This window comes from Crocodylus siamensis, chromosome 1, assembly GCF_052110815.1.
Source record: "Crocodylus siamensis isolate JL-2025a chromosome 1, ASM5211081v1, whole genome shotgun sequence".
Classification (NCBI taxonomy): Eukaryota; Metazoa; Chordata; order Crocodylia; family Crocodylidae; genus Crocodylus; species Crocodylus siamensis.
In genome coordinates this window covers 363062133-363085708 of record NC_143395.1, presented here as the reverse complement: position 1 = coordinate 363085708, position 23576 = coordinate 363062133, and the positions used below count along the sequence as shown (strand labels likewise).

The 23576-nt window shown below is 41.9% G+C and overlaps 1 protein-coding gene across 1 annotated transcript; it reads right to left on the bottom strand.

Annotated features, from left to right (window-relative positions):
* Positions 1–11280: 11280 nt before the first annotated feature.
* Positions 11281–23168, bottom strand: SERP2 (stress associated endoplasmic reticulum protein family member 2). Its single transcript, XM_090031713.1, has 3 exons — positions 23005–23168; positions 17721–17793; positions 11281–11669 (listed from the first exon to the last, which is right to left on the bottom strand). The coding sequence occupies exons 1-3, from the start codon at positions 23086–23088 to the stop codon at positions 11629–11631; spliced, it is 198 nt and encodes a 65-aa protein (XP_089887839.1). The 5' UTR covers positions 23089–23168; the 3' UTR covers positions 11281–11628.
* Positions 23169–23576: the final 408 nt, after the last annotated feature.

Below are 23576 nucleotides of genomic sequence, written 5' to 3'. Positions count from 1 at the left end.
GGGGGTGGTTGCTTTGAGCAGGGGGTTGGACTAGATGACCTTCTCAAGTCCCTTCCAGCCCTAACATGCTATGATTCTATGATTGGCAGATTTGACTGTGGAATTGCCCATTTGATGCTTCCAAGGCTGCTCAAATTGAGTGTCATTTGTACAGAGCTAATTTTGTAAGCCGAGGATGTCAATGGTATGTTGAGGAGCTAGTGCAACCGTTAATTAAGTTGAGCTCGGCTGTGAACAAGCCCTTGGTATTTGGTACGGAATTCCAAGTGCTTGGTTGAATGCTTGATATTCCCATAGTAGCCCTGCGTGTTGGGGCCCTGCATTGGTTGTGACAGTCAAGGGTATTTGTGCCCCAAAGCTTGCAATTAAAGAGATTTTTTGCAAATATCTAGTTGGTCTAATGAAAGATAGATACCACCTGTACCACAGATTCCGACTTTCACATTGCGCTCCCCTTCAGTACCTGGTCAAGGAAATGATGATTCTCTCAGTCCTGGTCTCACAGCTACTGTCAGTCCCACCGAAGGGGCTGTTGGAGAATTTTGAGCCGTCAGCCCAGCAGCACCTTGAATTCCACAGTTCCACATGAGGGGGTGTGAACTGAATCAGTAGAAACAGCTAAACATTGTTGATATTTAAAAGGACATAATTAGGCTTCTATGTTGACATCCTATTGAGATGGATGACAGCAGTTAACATTGCAGTGCTATTGTTTTAGTGCTTGACTGCACTAGAGTCTTTTCATCCTGAGGTAGCAGATGGCCAGTTAACTTGAGATGGTTTACACGTTTCTAAAGGCTGGTCTGGATACTGTCTAAAGCAGTTTGTTTGCAAATGCTACCGTGTATCTGCACTGAAAATAAAACAGGAGTAAATTTGCATTGAAGCCATATTTTGACATAGTTGCCTAGCTAACTTCAGTTCTCTAATTTGCTGGCATACCATGATGAAGATGTAGCATTGGTGTTTATAGGCAAAGTGAGCCCCAAACTGAAGGGCAGGTGGTGGGATAAAAGTATAACATCAGTTTAGCTGCCTTCAAGTAAAACTGATCCATGCCTAGCCTCTGCTAGGATTTCATATGCAGTTAGCTACTGTTTCATGTGAAAACACACTTCTTTATTGTAAAGACAGTATCAGGCTTAGTTAACTTGGTGTAAAAGCTGCTGTTTGGACAGACTTCAGGTAGTAATGAGTCCATGTACAACACAAGTTATCGTCCCAACCAAAAAGGTTAGAAACTTTCTTATTTTCATGAAGCTTTAAATTATGTAGGAGGGAGAAGAGCTCAGTGTAGATACAAATTCCATGCAGGGGGATTCCTAGTGACTCTGCTCATTAAAATGTGTCACAAATCCAGTGCAGGAAGGGGAAAAAAATCTCCTCAATATAGAAGCTCATTAGAATTCCAGCTACTACATGATTTGATGTATTCTTGTGCCAAAAGTAACACCACTTGAATACATAATGCATAGTAAAGTGCCTGGCATAAAAATACTAAATCATGATACTGGAGAGGTAATGCTAGAACACTGCTTTCTGAACAAGCTTTCCTTTTATAGCTGTCACCAAACCACTGCAAAAACTAATCCAGGTGAAGCAATGCAAACTGTTTGTGTGGATGTAGCTGTACTAATACTAAGTTGATCCTGTTGGCAAATATTGTTTATCTATATCAATATAATCACCTTGACATGGGTATGCTTACTTTTAAAGGGACACGCACATGCTAATGTGCATAATGCAATGTAGTAGTTAAATGTATATGATGTCATTCCCTTCATTACTAAAACATCTACAATTATTTCAATTAACATCTACAATTATTTCAATCGCAAAAGTTTTGAAAACATAAGTTATTCATCTTTTTTTCCCTTTTTCTTTAAACTCAGATTATGCAAGCTTCATTGCTAGCTTTGGGTTTTTTGCATTGTTTCACTTTCTCTTTCTTATCTGGTAACTCAAGTCATGAAAATATTCGAATGCAAACACTGCATTGGAACATTTGGACCCAAACAAACAACATTTATGATATTTTGTTTGGATTTAAACCTGTGCCCACCCCCTCCCCATTTTTTCCTTTTTCAGAAACATAGTTTACGGTTTTTGGCCTAAATTACCAGACAGTTTGACTTTTTCAGGTTAATACTGTGAAGTTACAGGTGGGGCTGTTTGACAGGTGAGCAGGAAAAGACTGATGATGGCTTTTTTTGGGAAGTTTTGGCTTTGGTGCAAGTGTGTTGTAACAGGGTACGTGAACCCAGTTCCTGCATTGCACACGTGGAATCTGAGTGAAAGAGCAGTTTTGCTACATTTGTGTTGCTCCCAGGCTTGTGCACAGGTAACTTACAGCATAACAGCTGTGCTCCAGAACTTCAGCTCCCCTTTCCCTTTTGAAACTGCTCCAAATATACACTTGTACATGCACTGCCTTTGTTGCTGTGTTCCCCTGGCCCCACACTTATGGAAACAGGAGGATGAGATGACTGGGCCCTGCCTCTCTCACTTGCAAAGGGGATCATAAAATTCTGCCTACCATGTGATTTTTGTTTGTTTGTTTGTTTGTTTGTTTTTGTCTGCAATGCTGGGACAATTGGCAGCAATTCAATAGTGGGGATATTCAGTGGTTGGATAGTGAGAAGTGACCTATCTTCAGACCAAGCTGTTTTAACTTGGCCTGCTGGTGCTACAAGGTTGCCGACTCCTGCTGTAGGAGGATAACTGATTAAAAAAAATTCTCATTCAAAAAGCCAACAAATGAAACTCACTTGATTTTCACTTGGCTTTGATTGCCTGTTTCAGTGATTCACACTGTTCTTTAAGAGGGAATAGGGATCACAACACTGAAATGATAACAACAAGACAAAAGGTCAGGTGCATTTAGCTTTTGCAAACAGGTAAGGGACTGTAGCATTTGTAATTGGTGTCTCACAATCCTGTAATTGTAGGTAACCTCATAAGATTAGACTTTGCTTTTACTTCAGAGCCAGTGGCATTCACCAAAAAAAAAAAAAAAAGGATCACTGTAGTGCTTTTATTACACTGTCCACAACCCAGCTATTGGAAGACACCAGCTGCTCTGTATTATATACCTAGTTCTGTAAAAGACTTTTTTCTAGGAAAGCAATAAGCTGTAAAAGCTAATCACATTCTGTGTAATGGAACAGTATATGTACAATTGTTAGTGCTTTCTCACAGGGGCATCAGCAGATGAGGTCAGAGCCAACTAGTGAGAAGTTTCTGGTAACAGGCTTTCTAAATTTCCAGGTTGGATTTTGCAATGAAGGGACAAACAGGCTGGGAATAACTGTGACATTTTCCAACAAAAATAACTGGTCATGACGATGATCAGGTCTTGAAATATTTCAATGTGTTTTTAGTCCTTTGTGAATTAAAGTGAGTCTACAGAAAAAATGATCTTTTTAAAGAAACAGGCATTCAAAATGAATATTTGAGCAGATGATCCACTCCCTTACCCTGCTGACACAATCTTGCTTTCTAATGCAGGATTGCTAGAGTACATCAAATGTCCCAAGTGAAACAGTTTTCTTTAAGAGATTATTCTATGGACTGGTACACTTTACTGTCAACAAAATTGCCAAGAATTTATGAACTAATTGGAAAATGTGTTAGATGCAGCATTTTGAATTGAATGTATGATACTAGGGAACTACCTACGTGTACATGTAGGTGTTATAATGTCAAACAGGTGTTTTATGTATATGAGATTGTTTGATCTGAAACATTGTCCTGGAAGCAGCCTTTTCCCAGAAACTGGGAAAATAGAAAGATGAAGTTATACAGCGGTACTATAGCAGATGCCTGTAAGTCAGGCTAAAACAAAGAGCTTTTCTGCAGTGAGCAAACAGGGGCTGTGCAGTAATTAATGCTAGCAAGGTACTTTGAAGAAAACAAGTACTATGTAGAAGCAAACTGTTGCATCACCCCATTTGAAAATTCCTCTAGAGGAGGGAGGAATCTTATGAAAGTGTATCCCAGAAATAAATACCACCAGCAGAGTTTGTCCTTCTGAATGTTGGCATATCACACTTTACCCTTACATAATACTTTTCAGTCATCCATCTTAAAGTACTTTACAGACTTTGTCTCCCAGTGCTCCTGTGCGGTAAGCATTTACAAAAGGCAACTGTACAGAATGCAAATCACATAACAAGTACCAATTTATGTTTTAATAGGAAAGATTAGAACAGCAGTTAGAGATCCCAGCTCGTGATTTGTGACATTCAGAACCCAGGTTCATGTATTTTTCTCTCTGCCCCATTTCTCATGTTGTCCTGTACTCATGGGGGATAATATGCAGCCAGATAACTTCCCTCAGTCTTTATGCTGTGGTCAGTATTCATGCTTTATCCTTTTCTGATGCAGAAAGGTACTGTTCTGTTTCTCCCCCAAATCTGCCACACCCTACATTTCTTTAGCTATCCCAGGCCAGGGGTTTTCCTTATCAAAATCTGCCAAATGCAGTGCGGTTCAAGATATGTATAACTGTTCATTAGTGTCCAGGCTAAACTAGTAAATACCTTTACCTGCTTCACCATAATTTAGATCATTGGAAAATAAGGAGGAAATTTTCCACGGAAAATACTGGCTTTCAGCAAACAGCCACAAGCCGAAATCTTTTGGCCAAAGTTGCAAATATTTCAGTTTGGAAATGTGTGGTACCTCCTGGGAGATACTATTTGGGTGTCTCATACTCCCTTTTTCCCCCTAGAAACCAAGCTCCCTGGTTAGACTACATTTTTGGTGAGACTGCTGTCTTCTCTCTTGGTAAGGAGAGAGAGTTCATTTGGGAGCCCCTGGCTGTGGTGGCTCATGAATGAGTGGCTGGGCAGTCCAAGCTATAGAGAAGACTGGAGGACGAAGACACCTGAATTTACAGCTTCTTTGGCAACATCGCAGCATAGTCCAACACAAATATTTTGGCTTTTGTACATTTTGGCCTTTTTTTTATCAACAGTGAGGAGGTTCCACAGAAAGTGACACTTTCCCACGTGAGCACGCGCACGCGCACACGCACACACACACTCACGATTGAATATTTTCCATTGTCCAAAATGCATGGTTCATGCATTTTGTCTAAATGAACTTCTGAATCCATGGTTTTCTAAGAGGAAGAGCATTAAGACTGGGGTTTTCAGAAAGCCTGGGCAATGAGATGCCTAATTCCTATTGAATTCAAATAGGTTTGGGGCACTCCACTCTGAGGGTCCTTAAAAAATCTTTTCCTAAATCACTGTCTGTTTTTGACCTCCTCTCTGCATATTGACTACTGCATATTCAAATATTTAATAAAATGGTTGAAATGCTGGATCTAAAATCAAATTCAGGTACAACTTCAGTGTTCTCAGGTATGTTATAGGAACAGCCAGTAATGTACCTAGGCAAGTGTGGCACCAGCCCTGGCATTGCTTTAGAAACGATGCCAGAATGGAGGACCCTAGGGGAGTCTGTGCCATGGAGGGGTGGTGCAGCTGGTATACAGGGAGCTCATCCCTCAACAGCAACAGCAGCACCCAGAGTGCACGACTCTGCAGCAGGTAAGACTCTGCCCCACTCCCGACCCCACCTGTCTCTGCTGCTCTGCACAATACTTGCCACTCTGTTCTGGCCAGGGTGCCCAAAATAACTTGCAATGCCTGGAAACAGCAGTGCTCAGTGAAAGCTAAATCTTCTCTTAAGCAGACAGTGGTTCACAACAGCATATAGCAGGGGTAGGCAATGTTTTTTGGCTGGAGTGCCAAAAAAAAGATAGTGTCTACCTTGGAAGGTGCCAGAGTGCTGACATGGTGGAGCCTGGAGTAGTTTTTTGCGGTCTCCCAGCTGCAGCCAGCCCATGGAGCCTGGTCTGCTTGCAGCCTCCGAGCTGCCTGCTGGGAGCAACCTGGGCTCCGTGGCTGGCAGCAGCTGCTTAGAACTTGGGCTGGTAGTGGTGTGCTGAGCAAAATAGCCTTGCGTGCCATGCTCGGCACACATGCCAGGCTTTGCCGACCCCTGGCATATAGACTAGACCTGCATATCATTTCCTGGGATAGTTCCACCAGCCGAGTCAAAGCCTCAAAATAAATAAATAGAAAAACAAAAAACCTTTCTCTCAGATTGGGATGCTCTAATTCTTGATAGGTGGGAAGCAGACCCACTGAATAAGGAGTTGGGGAGAGAAATGCCACAAGAGAGCATGAGACCTGGAATGGCTGGATTTGCTAGCTTATCTCGGTGCAGGGTGCCTTCTGCATTAGAGGCGCCAGTAGATAGAAGCTAGTGGATCCCGTTTAAATATCCAGCTGAAGTGTGAATAACTAGGCTAGGTGGCAGCTTGCAAATTGTGGTAGCTGACTGAGGCTGAGAAATTCTATACCCAGAAAATAACCTTGGATTTTATTGGGCTTACTTTGATTCCCATTTTGAAGGCCGCAGTGTGTGCTTATGATGTAAGAGAGTTGGTGTGTTTTATAGCCATGATGGTCTAGGTCCTGAAAGTATACAAGCTGTAAAGATTTCTTTCTGTGATAGCTTTATTGGAGCAACTGCATAATTGGGCAAGATTCTAGATGAGCTTTTGGGCACAAAGTGTTCTTCCTCAGGACTTGTTATAGGCCTCTGAGTATTTTTGCTTTAATTCACCTTGATGTTATGTTTTCACTTGTTGTCTTACAGTGGTAGTCCACAGATAATTGAATTGGTCTTTCAAATAGATCTTCTCATCTCAGTTGACACTCAGAGCCATTTTATACTGAGAATACTTGATCCAACACTGATAAACTCCAGGCATGAAAGTGCTGTAACATGGGATTGCATTGATGCAATTTGAAATTGGGGTAGGTGCAGTGCATTGCCTGTGAGTTTTTTGTACAGGTGTCTAGCTACATTATGACAAACCCAATACAGACACACCCAAGAACTGTTGGACAGTCTATTAGGGATCCTGTATCCTGAGATGTATACAAATTCTGGTTATATTTTGAGAGAGAGTTATCTAGTGATCCAAGGATCACAGAGTAGCCCAGAGTCCCATCCTATACAGGATCCATTTTCTAAGTTTTCTGGCTGTCAGCACCCAGGCAGAGAGCATGTGCTTTGCATTGTAGCCCAGGTAGCAAGAACAAAAAGGTAACAGAGGAAAGGTCAGCAAAAGGCAAATATTCTGAGGGTAAAGTTGCCATGTGAGAGGATGTGGTGTGTTGCTTGCAGGGGCAGAACGTTCAAGTAGAACAAGTAGAAGAACATCCTGGAACAGTCAGTAGACGGGCAAGCCTTGTACGACACCTTGTGTCAGGCGACTATCAGATACAGTTGTTGCCGCACAACTAGTGAAAGAACCCCCTTTCCTTGGAGCAGTATCACTGGACTTCAATTGAGAAAGAAATGCTAAAATGCAAGCTTTTCTCTACCTTGAATTAACGCATGCATGTTCTTATTGTGTGGTTATTTTGCACTGTGGCAAAAGGGGAAAAAGCACACTTGGAGGTGTCAAATCTTGAGCAGCTGATGTAATGATATATAGAGCATATTTTAGGAATGGGAAAAGCTTAGAAGACCTTTGTTTTGCTTTGATAGAGGTGACAAACACCAATTTTAACCAGCCATACACACATCTTTATGAATAGACTGTTCAGAAACTTTTCAATTAATATTTTTTCATCAGAAAATGCTCTTTTTGTTTAAACTGAAATGTTTAGAAAAAATTCTGATTTTATGACAAAGGTGTCTGTGGAAGAATATTTCACAGTTATTTTTATTTCTGAAAAGAAAGATATTTTCTTTTCCGGAGGGCTGGACTCGATGATCCTCTGGGGTCCCTTCCAGTCCAAATGTCTATGAAATCATTTCAGGATTTCAAAAAAACTGCTTTGAATTGTTTCCCCTTGTGGAGATTTTATTTCTACATTATCTCATGACATGTCTAACTGTAGTAGTGCATAATATTTTATCCTTTCTAGCTGAAAGTCTCACATGATATACTAAAATGATTTGGCACTTGGATCAAAGTGTCTACAGCTTGTATTGTAATGAAATAGTTTCAAATTTTCATTATAACACAGACAAGATACTTTGATCTAGTGAAGAGCACTTCAATCAGTACTAAGAATACTGACTGATTAGTAACTTAATGATTTGAGGGGGGATTTAAAATGAGAATAATAGAATATTTCATCTATTAAATTTTTCATATTATTATGGGACATCATAAAATAATGTAAAAACAATAAATAAAGAGTTAAAAGCAATACAAATAACATAAAAATAAAAACATAAAATAACATTTCAAAATTCCCCTGAATATTTGTTTGATCCGGTTAGTATGTGGGATTCAATAAAAGAACAAGCAGATGACCACCCACAACAGTTGCACCTTTATCATGTTGTTCTTGTAGCCTGCTGACTTGTGTTCTGACTTTCAATTTTATACCTAACTCATATATAGAGCTTCAAGTAGTTAGTTTTGACCATGGTGGCTATACCTCAGCAACGGTCTTTACAGACAGGCTAAACATTTCACCTGATGATGTTGGTCTGTATGACCAGCAATGTTTCTGGAGTAAGTTTAACTCCATTATGCAACTGAACCCATAAGATTGACTGTATTTGAGGCATTTAGCACAATGGGGTGCTGATCCATTCATATATAGAAGCAATAACAGAACCTACTACACAGTGTACAGGTCAGATTGAACTTAGTGGCAGCTCCCAGTCTGAGGACTCTGTTTGCCTGACTTGTATAGCCTGCAGTCTTCATCCTGGTGTTTCATTGTAATGAACCACCAAATTCACAGGGTGAAAAGAAGAGTGACTGACATAATCCCCACATACACAGTGCATGTATATGTGGTCACAGTGGTGTTGGTGAGAAGTCAAACAGAGAAGTTCCACCAAAGCTACTGTCAGATGCTACTCTGAGTGAGTTGACATGACAAGCTGATCTGTGGTTAAATCCTTCAGTGGCCACCAAGGTATTAATAATGAAGGCCAAAGTACATGGACCAGACATGTGACTTAGACAATGCCTGAATGAATGCCCACCTAGTTTCTATACTGTATGGAGAATGGGAGTGTGGTTGCCCAAGGAAGCAGTTCAGAGACAACACTAAAGAAGAACTTGATTGAGTGCAACCTAGCAACTAACTCATTTGTAAAATATTTCACAGTGATTTATTACTCTGACCAGTAAATAGCCAAAAATGTGGGGCATGGTAAGGGAAGATATATTTTGAATTTAACAGGAGAAATGCCCAAGCCAACAGAAGCTTCAGCAACTGTCGACCTACTTGCATGCTTGTGTGCTTATTGGACCCAGCCTGCAGTCATCTGGACACCCCACACTACACTTGGGTCAAACACCTCTGTTGTGCCGGTCACTGACTATGAAGGACTCTCAATGATTTTGTCTTGGCAGGTATTTCCTCTTACTGTAGAGCTGCACGGCTCCTTACGCGTTGTGTGTAGAAAACCTGTTCTATAGAAGCTAATGTAGTATAAATAGTAATTATGACACCACAAATTCAGCTTCATAATGCCTAAAAATGGGTTTAGGAGCCTTGCTTTTGGCACCGAAGTTCTGAAATTGTGCCCTTAGCACTTGAAAGAAGAAGGTGGATTTCAAAGGCAGCCAATTCCCAATGACTGTCTGGTGGAGTTGGACTCCCAGTGGTCCCTTGTGCCTTTGAAAATCTGTCCCTTAATGGGCTGTGCACTACAACACAGGGCACTCTGGATTAGGAGAGACCAGTCCACAATACCTGGGCGGGGTGGGGAGCACCAAGTAAACAATATTCAGTCTGCAAGAGCACAAGGGAAGGGAAGAGAACTGTACTCTGCCTGTAGATAATTACAGACTTGCACTGCCATCTGAGACTCTGCTTATGGTATGGATAGAGACTACAGCTGCTGTTTAGAGGACCAAGGGCTACAAAATATGTCCTCAGCACTGCTCCTGCAGCTCAGCAGCAAAAATATATTTCCAAAGGTTCCAATTGTGTTTTGAAAATATATTGAAAAGATAACAGTGTGATGCGTTGGGCCATTCATTAAAACTGGAGAAAGTTTTGCTAGTCTCTCCTGCATCCTTTCAGCTGCTCAACTGCTGCCTAACCCAACATGCGCCTACAGTTTCCCTTGCTGGGTAAGCACAGCAGTGACACAGCTCTTAGTGAGATGCCCGGGGTTCTAATTTGAGCCAAAGCTTTGCCACTCCAAATAGCTTGTTTGGAGCAGTTTTGCACACACCCAGTAGCGGAAACCTAGCATATACTGGGTTAAGAGACAGCTAAGCAGTGATTTTGAGAGTGTCGGCAATACCAAAATGGTGGATCTAGGTGCCTTAAGAGGTAGGTAGATATCCAAGTGCTGCTAGCTACTTCCCATGTTAGGTGCTAAGCGTCTTAGTCACCAAAATCGGAGTTATTCTCTCTGTAGTTCAGTGAACACTTAAATATTGTACATAACGGGGAACAGCATCAACAGGCCCCATTTAGAGCTCCCAGCAGGCCTCTGGGTACTTTGTTCTTGAAAGGGCACTCTGATGAGATCCAAGATGTGGGTTCAGATCCCATCAAGCATAAGAAAGGATTGACCCTGTGTCTCCAACCTCCTCGATCAGTGATTTTCAGCTTTTTTTTCCATTTGCAGACCCCTAAAAGATGTCAAATGGAGGTGCGGACCACTTTGAATTGTAAGTGTAGGTATTTGCATGATTTTGATTGATCATAGTCATCTTTTGTGGATCTCCTTGCTGCTTGCCCCCAGCTTGTACAGCAAGCCCTGCTGCCTTCCCTAGCCTGCCAGAAGCACTGTGGGCCAGACAATGGCTCTGCAAACCAGATACAGCCAGATATAGGCCATGCATTTGACATCTCTACCCTAAGCTATTGGACATAAGGGCAGGGGGCTGCAATAGGAGTTCTAGCCCTGAATTACATTTTACAGCCAAAATTATGCAGCGAATTTGTTTCAGGATAACTGGAGCTAAGGATCTGATGAATGCTCATCCCTCAAGAAAGAAATCAGCCAGGTCTGCTTAAAATGTTTATACACAAATATAATACCAGAGGCTGCAGCCTGGCAAATTTTTTATCTATATTTGTATGAAAGTGGATCAGATCTTTTGAAAGCTTTGTACAAATAAGGACCCCATGATCTGACTGCTAGTGTGTGTTACCAAAAAGACAACTGTACCCGTTTGTCTGCTTATAGTGTCAAACATTTGGGAAACTAGAACCAATGTGATAGGGGCACACGTGAATATTTATTTGTAATAAAATCAAATGTCCAGCATAGAACAGAATTCTAATATACACACAAAGTAGAAGCACTTACATGGCCATCACACAAATACATTAGGTAAGAGAATAAATAAATCAACTGAACAGCACTGGAATAGCTAACCAATGTGGTTAATGCGTTAAGTCAACAGAAAAGCAAAATGTCCTTTTCTGTTGTGGCAGTTAAAACATGTATGTACCAGCATGACAGGTCAAAAGGTACTTTGGTCTGACCCACCCAAGAAGAAATGTGCAGGCACTGTCAGGTAAGACCTCTTCACGTGTGTGCCAGGCTAGACTTGTATCTGGTCCACCATGTTGAATGGTAAAGTCAGTGTCGATTCCCTGCTTCTCACATGCCCATCCTGATGCTCTGAATGATTTGAAAGATAGCTGAAAAGGGGAAAAAGACAAAGGGTGGCTGTTGAAGGGCTGACTAACTTCCCTCAAATTCAGTCCTGCTCTCTTATACTGCCACTTTAAAGGGCTGAATGTGACATGTCCTCACCGACGTGATTAGATGTTATCTTGCAAGTGGTTAGATAAGTGGACTTTGAAGTGGGGGCCTCCTCTCTCCATTGCTGCAAAAGGGATTATGCAGCTATCTTCTATTGGCATTAATGAAAGTTACATGTGTAAATCCCTCAGGCGCTGATGGGGGATTAGACCCCTTAGTCTAGAGTGTGTGCAGCCGTGCTGCCATGCATAGCTGCATATATTTAACAAGTCAATGGGTTTCTCTCTCGGGAACAATCACTTCTTGTTACCAGGCGGTTTTATAAACCAGCTCCTTATAATTAGGTAGATCAGTAACAGGAATGCAACCCCCTCCAATGTACAAATTACTTTTGCTTACAAGGCTTTCCTGGTTCACAGTTAAGCCTCATCATGACTTGTATACTAGCCATTTCTCTGCCTCTTGCATGCAGGGCCTGATCACACTATAGTATGATCCTATAGTGTTCTCACAGCACACTATAGGAGGTGGTCCTGTACCAAACATAGAGGAAGGAGGGGGTACCCCTCCATTTTGCACAATGGCTCAGTGGTTAGAGCCCTCACTGGGGTTGTAGGATACCTGGGACCAATTGAGGGACCTAATGCAGTTTGAATCCACATCAAACTGCTTTAACCATCAGCACACAGTGTAAGGGCGAAGTTATACATTACATTTAGACCATACTAAATTTGTGGAATGTCAAGCAGTGTTAAAAGTTAGAACATGCTGTGAGCAGTTGTACATTAAGGGTTAACAGTATTTTTTGCCTGCCCAGCTCTGACCTGCAGCTAGAGAACTGGCAAGTAGGGGCATGACTATGAGCCAGGATACCTGGGCTCTATCAGTATGGGGGCAGGGAGGGAAGCTGGGAGTGGTGCATACTGGGATGTTGGAGGACTACAAATTTGTTTGTTTTACCTTTGTGGAGCAGACTGAAGTCAGCCTAACAAGAGCTAAGTTGCACAGCCCAGAGTTAACCCTCACCTGCAGTGGTGCAACTTTGAGATGCTCAGAAGGCACTTCCAGTATGAGTTAATGAACTTTAACATGCAGACGCTCATATTTTAAATGCCCTTAGTATGGTCTAGTGTGTAACTTCACCCTAAGGCAGTATTCCCTTCATTTTCCTGAGGAAGCAACATTTGAACCATTGCTGAAATTGATGCATGTAAAATAATATATATTATTACAGATGATGGGCTTATACCTGCAAAATTTTACTTATATGAGTAGTCGCATGGAAGTCAATAAGATGACCAGTTTGGGAGGATGGTTTTCCAGGACAAGGAGGCACCCTACAGAACTCACTGATGCAGATGTATCAGAGCAAATGGGCCCTTCTATGCAGAGCTCCACTAACCGTGGGTCTCTGCCCACTTGTAGCACTGGGATCTGTCTGCAACCAGTGCTGAAATGACTTGTTTACTAGCAGCTTGGAACAGAAATATCCAGTCAAAAGAGAAGAGTCTCCCAAATGTCACAGTATACAAAAACTGACTTAACACCAGTGACATTCCATGCCATCAAGTCTGAAACAGAAATTTCAACTGGTATTAAAACGAATGGTATGAGATGGTGCTATATCTGCAGTGAGAAAAGAGCCAAACATTGAAGCACGGTACTGTCTTCCATTATTACACCTCATAAGCTAATTATTAAGAGCCTGATTCTGAAGTCTTTGCCTACGAAACAATATTACTTGTTTTGACAGGCTGCAGGATTGCACTCATCAATTTACAATGCTCTAAGTGCCCTGCAAGTTGGTTGTCATAAACTCTCACCTGTTATTCTTTTACATTTAGAAAGACAAAATTAAGAAAATGTTGGGGCAGGGGGGGAGGACATTTAAAACTAAAATGGCAGAATCTGTAAGATCAGGAAGCCTTGCTTTTAATGCAGTCATTACTGCGAAGTCTGACCCCATAGATGCTTGGCAGAGAAGTCTCAGTGATGTTAAGTCATGGTTAAGAACTACTTCATTCTAGAGACTGCCATTTTTAAGGGAGTATCTAATAGCCAAATTTAAGGAATTTGTTCATAGTCCCAGGAAGTCAAGAAAGTGACATCAATATATGGTTGTTGAAGACATGACCATAGAACTAAATTTACTGGGTTCAGTTGTGGTGCCCTCAACCAGCCTGCCTCCTGAAGTGGACCTAATGAAACTGTGTCTGCATAGCAGCGCAGAGTCCAGGTCCAGCTCCCTGCAGCGGAGAGCAGGGACTGCCTGAATCTCCAAAGCTCTCCGACTCTTTTTCTGAATCGATTTGGAGAGCTTCGAATTGATTCAGACCTTTTTATTGGTCCCCTGGTTTGATTCTGATTTGGAGATTCAGCCACTGAATCGGGCCAGATCTCCAAATCGAATCAGCACCCGAAGCTTCACACAGCCCTAGTCTTCTAATATCAATAACCATAGTGACATTTCTGACTCCGAATTTAGGAATTTCTGACTCCGAAGTGCAGCAAAGAACAGGAAGACAGGAAGGAGCTACTGAAGACATTCAAAGCGAGGGGAAGTGGGGAGTCTAGACCATGACAAGTTAATAACTTAATAATGGTGGGCGAGCAGAGCTGAGAGAATAACAGGGCTAGTAATAAGGCAAGCAAACTAGAGGAGGAGGTGGGAAAGCCAGGCATTGACAGGGACACTAGAGCCCAGAAATGAAGATAATAGTTTCAAAGGATCATGAACAAAAAGAGCAGGTCCTATTGGTAGTACAGCAGCAGCAGCTCAAGTATGAGAAGTATAAGGATGACAAAGCTAAGATGTTAAAACAGTTCTGGTATCCTCTGCTACAGAGAGAGTCGCCCAAGATGAAGTCATTGCTCTAAGGGAGTGATACACGATTGTGTGATATTCATGTGAATATGGCTTCCAAAGAAGTTGAGAGGCTTCCGCATTTTGCTGGATTAAATACCCAGTTCTAAAAGACAGAAGCCCATTCACTCTCAAGCAGTAAAACATGGGTCAAAATATAAGCTGGACAGGGCAGAGGGAAGACATATAAAAACCCACCTAAGCCAAGAGAGCTGGATACAATGAGACCTGAACCTGAAGGAAATGGTACAGGAAATGAGAAAAAAGTGGAGTAGAGTCAATCCGGGAGTAGTGGTAAAGAAATATATAAAGAAGAAAAAATGGACAGCAAATGATTTTGCATTATGTTATAGAGCGAAGAAAATTTGTTGCGGAGTGTAAAGCACAAATCTGTAAGTACAGTCATACAGTGGGACAGTGTTTAGCCATGTTAGTCTGAAGTCAGGCACCTTAGAGATGAACTGGTTCAGGGAGGCACAAGCTTTCGTAGGCAATAACCTGCTTCATCAGGTGCTCTGAGGTGTCTAACAGAGTGGGGAGAATAATCAGTACAAACAAGAAATGGCAACTGGTAAGTCAGTTTTCCAACAGAACTGTAAAACTTTATTTTCTTATGATAATTGGTTACTGGAATACATAGCCATTGATACTTAGCTTTTTCAGGATTTGGGGAGATTGCTTAATTGCTGCGTTTGCTGCCTCAGATGGCACACACAGACACCAACAAAATGTTGGTGAGAAAGTGTGAGACAAGTACACACAGCTCTGCCATGCATCTGTGTTTTTAAAAAGAACTGATGAAAAATCTTGCAAGCTCTCAATCCCTTCAGTGCATCCTGGTAGGTCAGGAGGGGGTTTCTAACCAACAGAAAGGACCAAACGATGGTCATTCAGGTTCAGGAGTCAAAGGCAGATGTAGATATGCTACCTACATCATTCCCTAATATGCTGTTGAGTGCAAAAATCGCAGTGGTTTTAATATGCCAATCAACATGCCACTAGGCGTGGGTGGAATTTTGATCTACTGCAATAAGAGCAGGGTTCCTCAAGGCAGTATTGCCAGACAAATAGCAGTCGTAAAAAGGGCCACAGATTACATCTGTATGTGATGACAGTAGCTTAGAAGAACTACTCTAAAATGGTCTGTGGAAATAGGAGGCCTTTGTATAATGAACTCCCTATTAAAAATGCAGTCATTGCAAACTTTTAAGATAAAGTATGAATCTCTGACACAGAGCTCTAGAACTACAAAGATAGCTATCAAAGCCACATTGTTAAGATGACTCTTAAGATAATGAGACTGATTCTTTGGTTCTGGCACAGGTAAACTCCCCATGTAAGTCAGCAATGGTGTAGCATAATTAAAGGAAGCAGGATTGAACTCGATCTCATGCGGATGTCTTACTTGAAAGCAAATGGAAATAAAACTAGCATTTTCTTTATTGATTTATTCGTAACGATGAGGGTTTTTTTTCCCAATTGCCCATGGATTTTCCTGTGTTTTCTGGGAAACAAGACTGAGGTTTTGCCTTTGTGCTGTTGTTGTAGATCACCTATTACAGTGGGGCCTCAATCAGGATCCTCAGGCACCTCCACAACAGAAATAAGAAATACATTGGAAAGCAGCACATAGTGTTGCTGTTTGTTCTTTCTGGCTAAGGATGTTTTAAGCATCTTGATATCTTGTCAAGAGAAGCAGTTATTATTTCTTGAGATACTGACAATACATTGGATGTACCTAAGAAGTGGTTTCATTTCTTTTTATTGTCCGCATAAGATAATAAAGTCCACATAAGATAATAAAGCTCACAAGAAGCCAAAGATATGGACAAAGATGGGACCTGCAGGCTAGCTGAAAGCCTGAGCTCTAACAGTGAGTAGTCTAATATTGTGGTGTCTGTATGTTTGTTAGCTTTAGCAGTAGGTAAGCCCAGGGGCAACCTGCATATTTTGTGCATACTTAAAACTCTTGACTTCAGTGGGGAGAGGAGTTAAATTTAAAAGGAATGCAGGCTCAAAACCAGCACTGTTCAGAGAACACTTTTTAAAAAAATTGGAATGGGCTGTATTTGCCATCATTGCTGGTTGCTTTTGGGGGGCATGAAATTCTATACATGACACTTACAAAAAATAAAAATAAAAAAAAAGAGAACATAAAGTTCTCAAAAATGGCATTTGTTAAGATTGGACATAAATCCACCAGTCCTGTATTCATGAAATAGTTCAACACCCATAGAGAGCTCTGTAGGCGAGTCCAAAACCAATGAACTAATCCTAATATAAAAGAAGGTGATGTTATATCTAAACAGGATCAATACCATGTTGGGGCACTTTTAAAGAGATTACTTTAAGCATACTTTAGTGCCCATAAAAATCCCAGACATGATTTTGGAAAAGATAACCAAAAGTGGTCTTGTACAGTATAGGTGATTGAAGAACACACTTTTTCCCATTATTCTACCCATGAACCTCCCACCTCATCTGGAGAGACAACTTTGAAGCTGGGTCAGTCTCTCCCAGCAGCAGTCACTTCTCTGAATCTACCCACAAGCTTAACTGAGCCGAAACTGGAGCAGCAGGCATTGTGTTTGGGATAGCTATCCACCAAAACCTGGGATGATACAAAAAACTCATTTCATGGGCCACTGGATACATTTCAAATGGTAAACACCATTTGCTATTACCATCTCAGGTAAGACTGAAACCCACAACTCAAAGGTGAAAAAATACTGATAACTGAACAGGCCCTGAAACATCCAGGCCCCCAGTATAAATAAAACTCATTGTCTAAACTGAAGTGAGAGATCTTTCTGGTTAGGATTCATTTGCTAGACTTAATAATAAAGACTTGCAAGAAAAAAAAAGGGAACAAGTTAAGCCACTTGCACTCTCCAGATGTTTTTGTTATACACATACACGTTTCACTGGAACAGACCCCGAGCCTCGTTGCAGGCCAAGGTTTGTACTCTATCTTTCAATACAGACAGAGGTTCCAATTAGCTGCTAAAACCTGTGTGCATATTTCCAGTGGCAAATGCCTGCAAACTTTTAAATTCTGTTCTCCTTTCAGTTCCACCCCTTCCCACTCCCACTTCTTGATCTATTCTCAATAGTTTATTCCTACCTGATCCACAGACAACAAAAACAAACAGAGCCAGCAGCCATGGTCCTACAGGATATTTCTCCTCTTGTGGCCGCTAAAATGGGAGGGGGAAAGAAGATTTCAGTCTGTTAGCAATCTGACCTTTTGCTCGTTAGCTCATTTAAAAAACAGAAGCAGAAAGGCAAGATAAAGAATGATGTGGTTTTGACTTCAAACCTCAAACAGTGAACAAACTCAAACATTCAAACATAAAACAAGGTATTCTGCTGCCATAACTGCTTCACAGCAATGATAAGAAGTTGAAATGAAAAACAATACAGTAACAGAAGAATGACAGTTGTATTTACAGGAGAGTCTGCTCTGAGGTCAGAAAGCTTAAGGGATTCAGTAATGCTCAAATCTGGTTTTTCCCCTTTAAAGAGGACTTAATTAATGCCTCTCTCAGATTATTTTCAGATCTGTCATCCTGAGTTTCTCAAGGGAAAAGGGCAAGTGAGGTGGGTTTTTTTCCCCTTACTATTTGCTTATCTATTTCCTTCCTCTGTTAGGCTGTTTACAACCCTCCCTTGTTTTATCTACATTGTAAGCTCTTTGGGATAAAGAACATGGCCTTATGTATTTTGTGAGATACTAGATGTTGGATTTTTAAAGTAATAATAAGGTTCCCTGATGGTGCTGTTGGCTGAAGAACACACACATGTACACACTCATAGATCCAATGTCTGTCCACTGGAGAGGAAGTTGTTAAAATCAAATTAAAGTGTACTATAATTGTTTGTCAGTATGTGCCAAAAAATATCCTTAAGCTAAAAATAAATTTAGTTTCAACTAGTTTCTACTCTAGATAACTTCTTTTGAGGCAGCACAACTGAGTGTTCTAATATGTAGCTTTGAAGGGGAAAGGAAGAAAGAATGTCATGTTTTATGGTCACTTTGAACTACTGAGTTTTGTTTTGATACATGATTATTGTTGGGAGCCTGATACACTAGAGGTTTTTGTAATGAAGAATGAATGCAAACATGTTTTCTGTAGGATTTCAAAGCTGACATAATGAAAAAAGTCCCTGCAAATTTCTGAAAATGTACATCTATTAGCAGACACCTTCTGTAGCTTTTCTACCTGATGAAGAGTAGTTTAAACATCAAATTAATAATTATGACTTTAACTTGTTTAATGTGTTGGCTTTAGCCATGCATACTGGCAGAATTAAATGTATAAAATGCCATTAAATAACACTTTTCCAAACTAGCCAAATAACTGAACACATATTTTATTTCCTCAGTTATTTTGTCTTACATTAAGCATCTCTAGTTGTGAAAAGGAAAAAAAAAACAGAACAGGCAAGGAATAAGCAAGTGTCAGTCCAAAGATCCCAGCATTAGATCAAATTTTGTATGATAAAAGAGTGCACAAGAAGATCAAGTTTGCCAGTGGAGCTAATAATGATCTATCATGATCATGCTTTCAAGACAGCCTACAATTATAGGAGATAAAAGGGTCAGTTCATATGGCTCACAAAAACAGCAAATGTAGAGAGGCTTTTCCCCCACCAAGATCTGAGCAGAGGCTTTTATGGGGCCCTGAGATATTAGGCATATAATCAATAGTAGCAGGGGATTCACAGAGCTCTAAGATAAGGAAAGTAAAAGAGGAATTGTTTGTTCAAGTTGTGGAAATACTGATAGAGGAAGGAGGGTGTTGTGGTTAAGACCCTTGGCAGGACTCGGGAGACAATTTTCAGTTCCAAGCTCTGTTGCAGACGTCCTGTATCACCTTGAGAGAATGACTACACATCACTGTGCCTCAGTTCTCCAAAATGGGGGATAATAATTCCTGATTTCTACCACCTATTTTGTCTAGATGAGATTACAAGCATTTTGGCACAAGCAGTATATGTTACTATGTGTTTAGACAGGCCTCTCGCAGTGCAACCCAGTTCTTGGTTTAGGCCCATAAGTAAATACCAATGTTATTAATAGTTCTGCAACACTAATTTAAAACTGCTTTATTTTGAGCACCTCAGAACTGCAGCTAATACCTAGCTAATATCTAGAAGTTTTTGCTAGGACAGCTCCCATGAGCTTGAAGTGAAGTCATTTGGAGGGGAGGGGAGAATGGCAAAAACATGGCTGAGAGGTGTGCAGCCCACATGGGAGGGGGAAGGGAAAAAAGGGAGAGAAGGGGAAGTTTTAGTGAAAAGGACAGAAGCAAAAGGTGGGGGGGAAGGGAAGAAGCAAAGGGAGGACAGAGGAGAGGGATACTGTTTTGTCATCATCTACTGCAAAGAATAGGCACCTGATATGAGTCAAGAGACTTGGGGTCTGGTCCTAGGTCTTCCACAGACCTACCTTGTTAACTTGAGTATGTCAGGACATGCCTATGCTATGTCCTACCATACTGTAGAGCACTGCCATAAAAACATGCCCCTCCAAATCTTCCCAAGACTGGAAAAAATGTAAAATACCCTCCATTAGAATGGTGCTGGGGATGTCCCAATTAAACCCATGCTGGAGAATTACCTTGGAGATGTACCGAACAGGAGTTATATGACATCATTTCAGTATTTAGTAACACAGAGAACAGGAATAAGTAAGTGGGAGGAGAGAAGAGAGGGTATACTTTTGTTCCAGCCCTGCCTAGCATAGTTACAGTACAGACATGTCCATAACCTATTTGTACCACTGTTTCCCCATCCCCATAAATGGTGCTAAACAAGCTCCTGTATTTTAAAGATCTCTGATTGAAAAGTGCTTTCTAAGGACTTAATCCTGCACCACTCCACTCATGGGGATTTTTGCACTGACATGACACAGTGTGGAATCAAACCTAAGTGCCTCAGCGTGATTAGAAACAGAGAAGCATTGAAATCACGAAAAATGTCTTCGACATTAGAGGAAAACATCCGTTAGTCTCTCATACTTCAGCCAGAAAGACTACTTCAGACATCAGCAAGTGGCAGGAACAATAGAAAAAAGCAGATTCACTTGACTTGGGGATAAAGGGAAAAAATAAGCTGTACTGTACTGTGTGTCATTGGCAGGACATTGTTTCACAGAAGCACATTTTTCAAATGAGCCTGCAATATTTTATGGTAAACACCAACAGTTTTATGCTTTCACTTTTCAAAAGAGCATTTAAGGTCACCTTAAAAAGTGTGAGTATGTTTCAGTTGTGTTAGAATTAAACTATTGCCAAATCTTGTTGAACAAAAGTCCCACTTTTCAGGCTGACGTAGTCGGTCAGAATTGTAGGATGGGGGTGTTGTAGGAGGCTGATTTAGTTCCAAGAGCTTCTTGACAACGTGAAGGACACGGCACTGAATTTCAAGCACTTTTCTGCCATTGTAACAACAGGGTTCCCTTTGAAACAGTTTACCTGCTGTGAATATGGGGCAAAAAGCTTTGAAGGAATAGGGGGATGATATTACCAAACTATTTTCCATGAAATTCACTCTCATGGGTGGACTTAGCTAAGCAAGAGCTTTTAAACAAGTTAAAGCAAACAAGAACTAAGGATTAAAATAACAATCTCTCCCACTAACCAACGTTCTGAGAGTATTTTCAAAATTAAGCAGCTGAAATGTCAATAGAATGGCCCAATAATCGGGTTTAACTAATAAGCAGATGCATGAAGCTAAGCATAGCTCTTCAGCGTTCAAACTTCATGTATACAGCAGGTACACAAGTGTGACTATTGCCCTCCTCACATGTTTTTTCCAAAGGCATAAACAGGATTTCTGTGGCTGGAAGGTTATTGCTTCACTAGCCTTTTGTGCCAGCAGAGCTACTGAAGTCAACTGTATTCCAAGGCTCAATTTCCACTGTACACAGGAGCAGAAGGGAGCCCTAAGTGATGAAAGGGGACCATACCCAGTTGCCTCTTTTGTATTCAGGCAGTCCTGGGACTTATGACACAATTGGTTCCTGAAAACCTTGTCTTAAGTTGAAACATTGTAACCAATTTTCTCATAAGAAACAATGTTATAAATGGGGGATTGGTTCCTATTTTCACCAAAAATAGCCCAGAATTTTGTACTCAATCAATTATAGATGAGTAATCTAGCTACATCAATGTATTTCTATTGTAAATAGCAAGCACATTGATTTGGAAGGACTTCTTTGAGGTGACTTTGCTGGACTTTTTGAAGCATTCTTGGCAGGAGTCTTCTCAGGAGCCCTGGCTGCAGGTTCTTGTCTGCTTCTTAAAGAAAGCGTCCAGGGAACAGATGTTTGGACAGATGTTCTGCAGGGAGATGAGCGACGCAGTGAACTTGTTCGCTGGCATGGTATCACATTGGATCAAGCGTTGTAAAATCGAAACGGACTTCATGAAGTTGAAACAGGATGTCAATTTACAACTGTTGTAAGCGCAAAATGTAACTCGAAACATTGTAAGCTGAGGACTGCCTGTATTGCCAAGGAAACATGTCTTGCCAAGAAAACATGATTAAGCTTAGATTGGTCTTAGTGAGCTTACTGAACTAAGCTCAGCCTGTTTTCCTTGTCCTGACAGTACCAGAAGTACCTGAATGTCTCACGCAAGTCAAATAGCACTCACTCTCTTGTCTCAGCCACAGAGGCCTTATACTTCCTCTGACAGCATTTTGCCCAGGAAAGCGTGCTGCTTTCTTTCAAGTGAAGTTGAATAAATCTTGGTGTTTTAATCTCCTGCAAGCCGGGTGGCCCAGGAAAACTGAACAAAATAACCCCTCACCAGGTAGCAAGAGAGCTCGGACTTGATTTTCATGCCTGTACACTTTCAGTGGCTACGAGTGGCTGCCCGTAGCCCTACTGGATTTTGCTGTGTGTCGTTCCTTACTGGGGATGTGGGGTGGGTTATGTGTGCGGATTTCTCAAGTGGCTGAGGGGAAGGTGTGTATGTGTGGCAGTGCCTGCATGGAGGGACTTGCTTTCTGCATGCCAGTCTCTCCCCATTTGGGTATTCAGGTGGACAGTGTGGGTCTCTCCCTCCCAGAGGAGGATTGTGCTGTGTGCTTTTCACAAGACCCCAGCACTTTCACTCACTGCAGTGTGAAAATGCCTCCATTCATCGTTTCAGAACAGGGGCTCCTGATTTTAGCATCAGGCTCAGCCTGGAGCGCTCCCTCCGGGCAGCACCAAATGAATTAAAAAAAATTAGAAGAAGATCATCCTTTCCACTCCAGCTCCAGCTGCCTCTTAACCCTTCAGCTCCCAATTCCCCACTTTACCCCTTGTGCTGGGCTGAGGACTTATTAGGAGATCACCATTGTCCTCCCCCTCCTCCCAACTCCTATCCCTCTTCCCGTCCTCCCGGTCACCTTACCAGGGTTTTGGCTACGTTCCCTCTCTGTGTGATGTTTTTGCTGTGCTTTTCGTTTGCCATCCGGATCCGCTGTTTGGCCACCATGGCTTTGGGAAGGGGTGGGGATTTAAGTAGCTGGGAGATGCCTGAGGCCGAATGATTTGCTGTGTCTGGGTTGGGACAAGTCAAGAAACACCCCTGCCCCCTCTTTCCCCCCGAGTCCTGGGTAGACGCAGCTGCCCACAGCCCCTGTGCTGTTTCCTCAGCCTCCCCCAACCCACCCACCCCCCTGCAGACAGAGAAGCGGGTGGCTGGAAGGATGGATGGACGGAAGTAATCTCTCATCTCAGGAAACCCTCGCGTGCTTCATCCTACCCTTCCGGTCCCCTGCTTCCCAAGCGTAGGCGGCACCTGGCAGGGCAGCGGCAGCGCAGCCCTTCCTTGATCCCGCTGCCTTGCCTGTGCGGAGAGGCCCCGGCACGTGCCCCCGCACCGGCAGGCAGAGCGGCAGCGGCAGCCGCCCCGCCCAGGGGCTCGGGCTCCGGGTTCCATCCATGGAACGCTGGAGACAGCTACATTCTATGTGGCTGCGC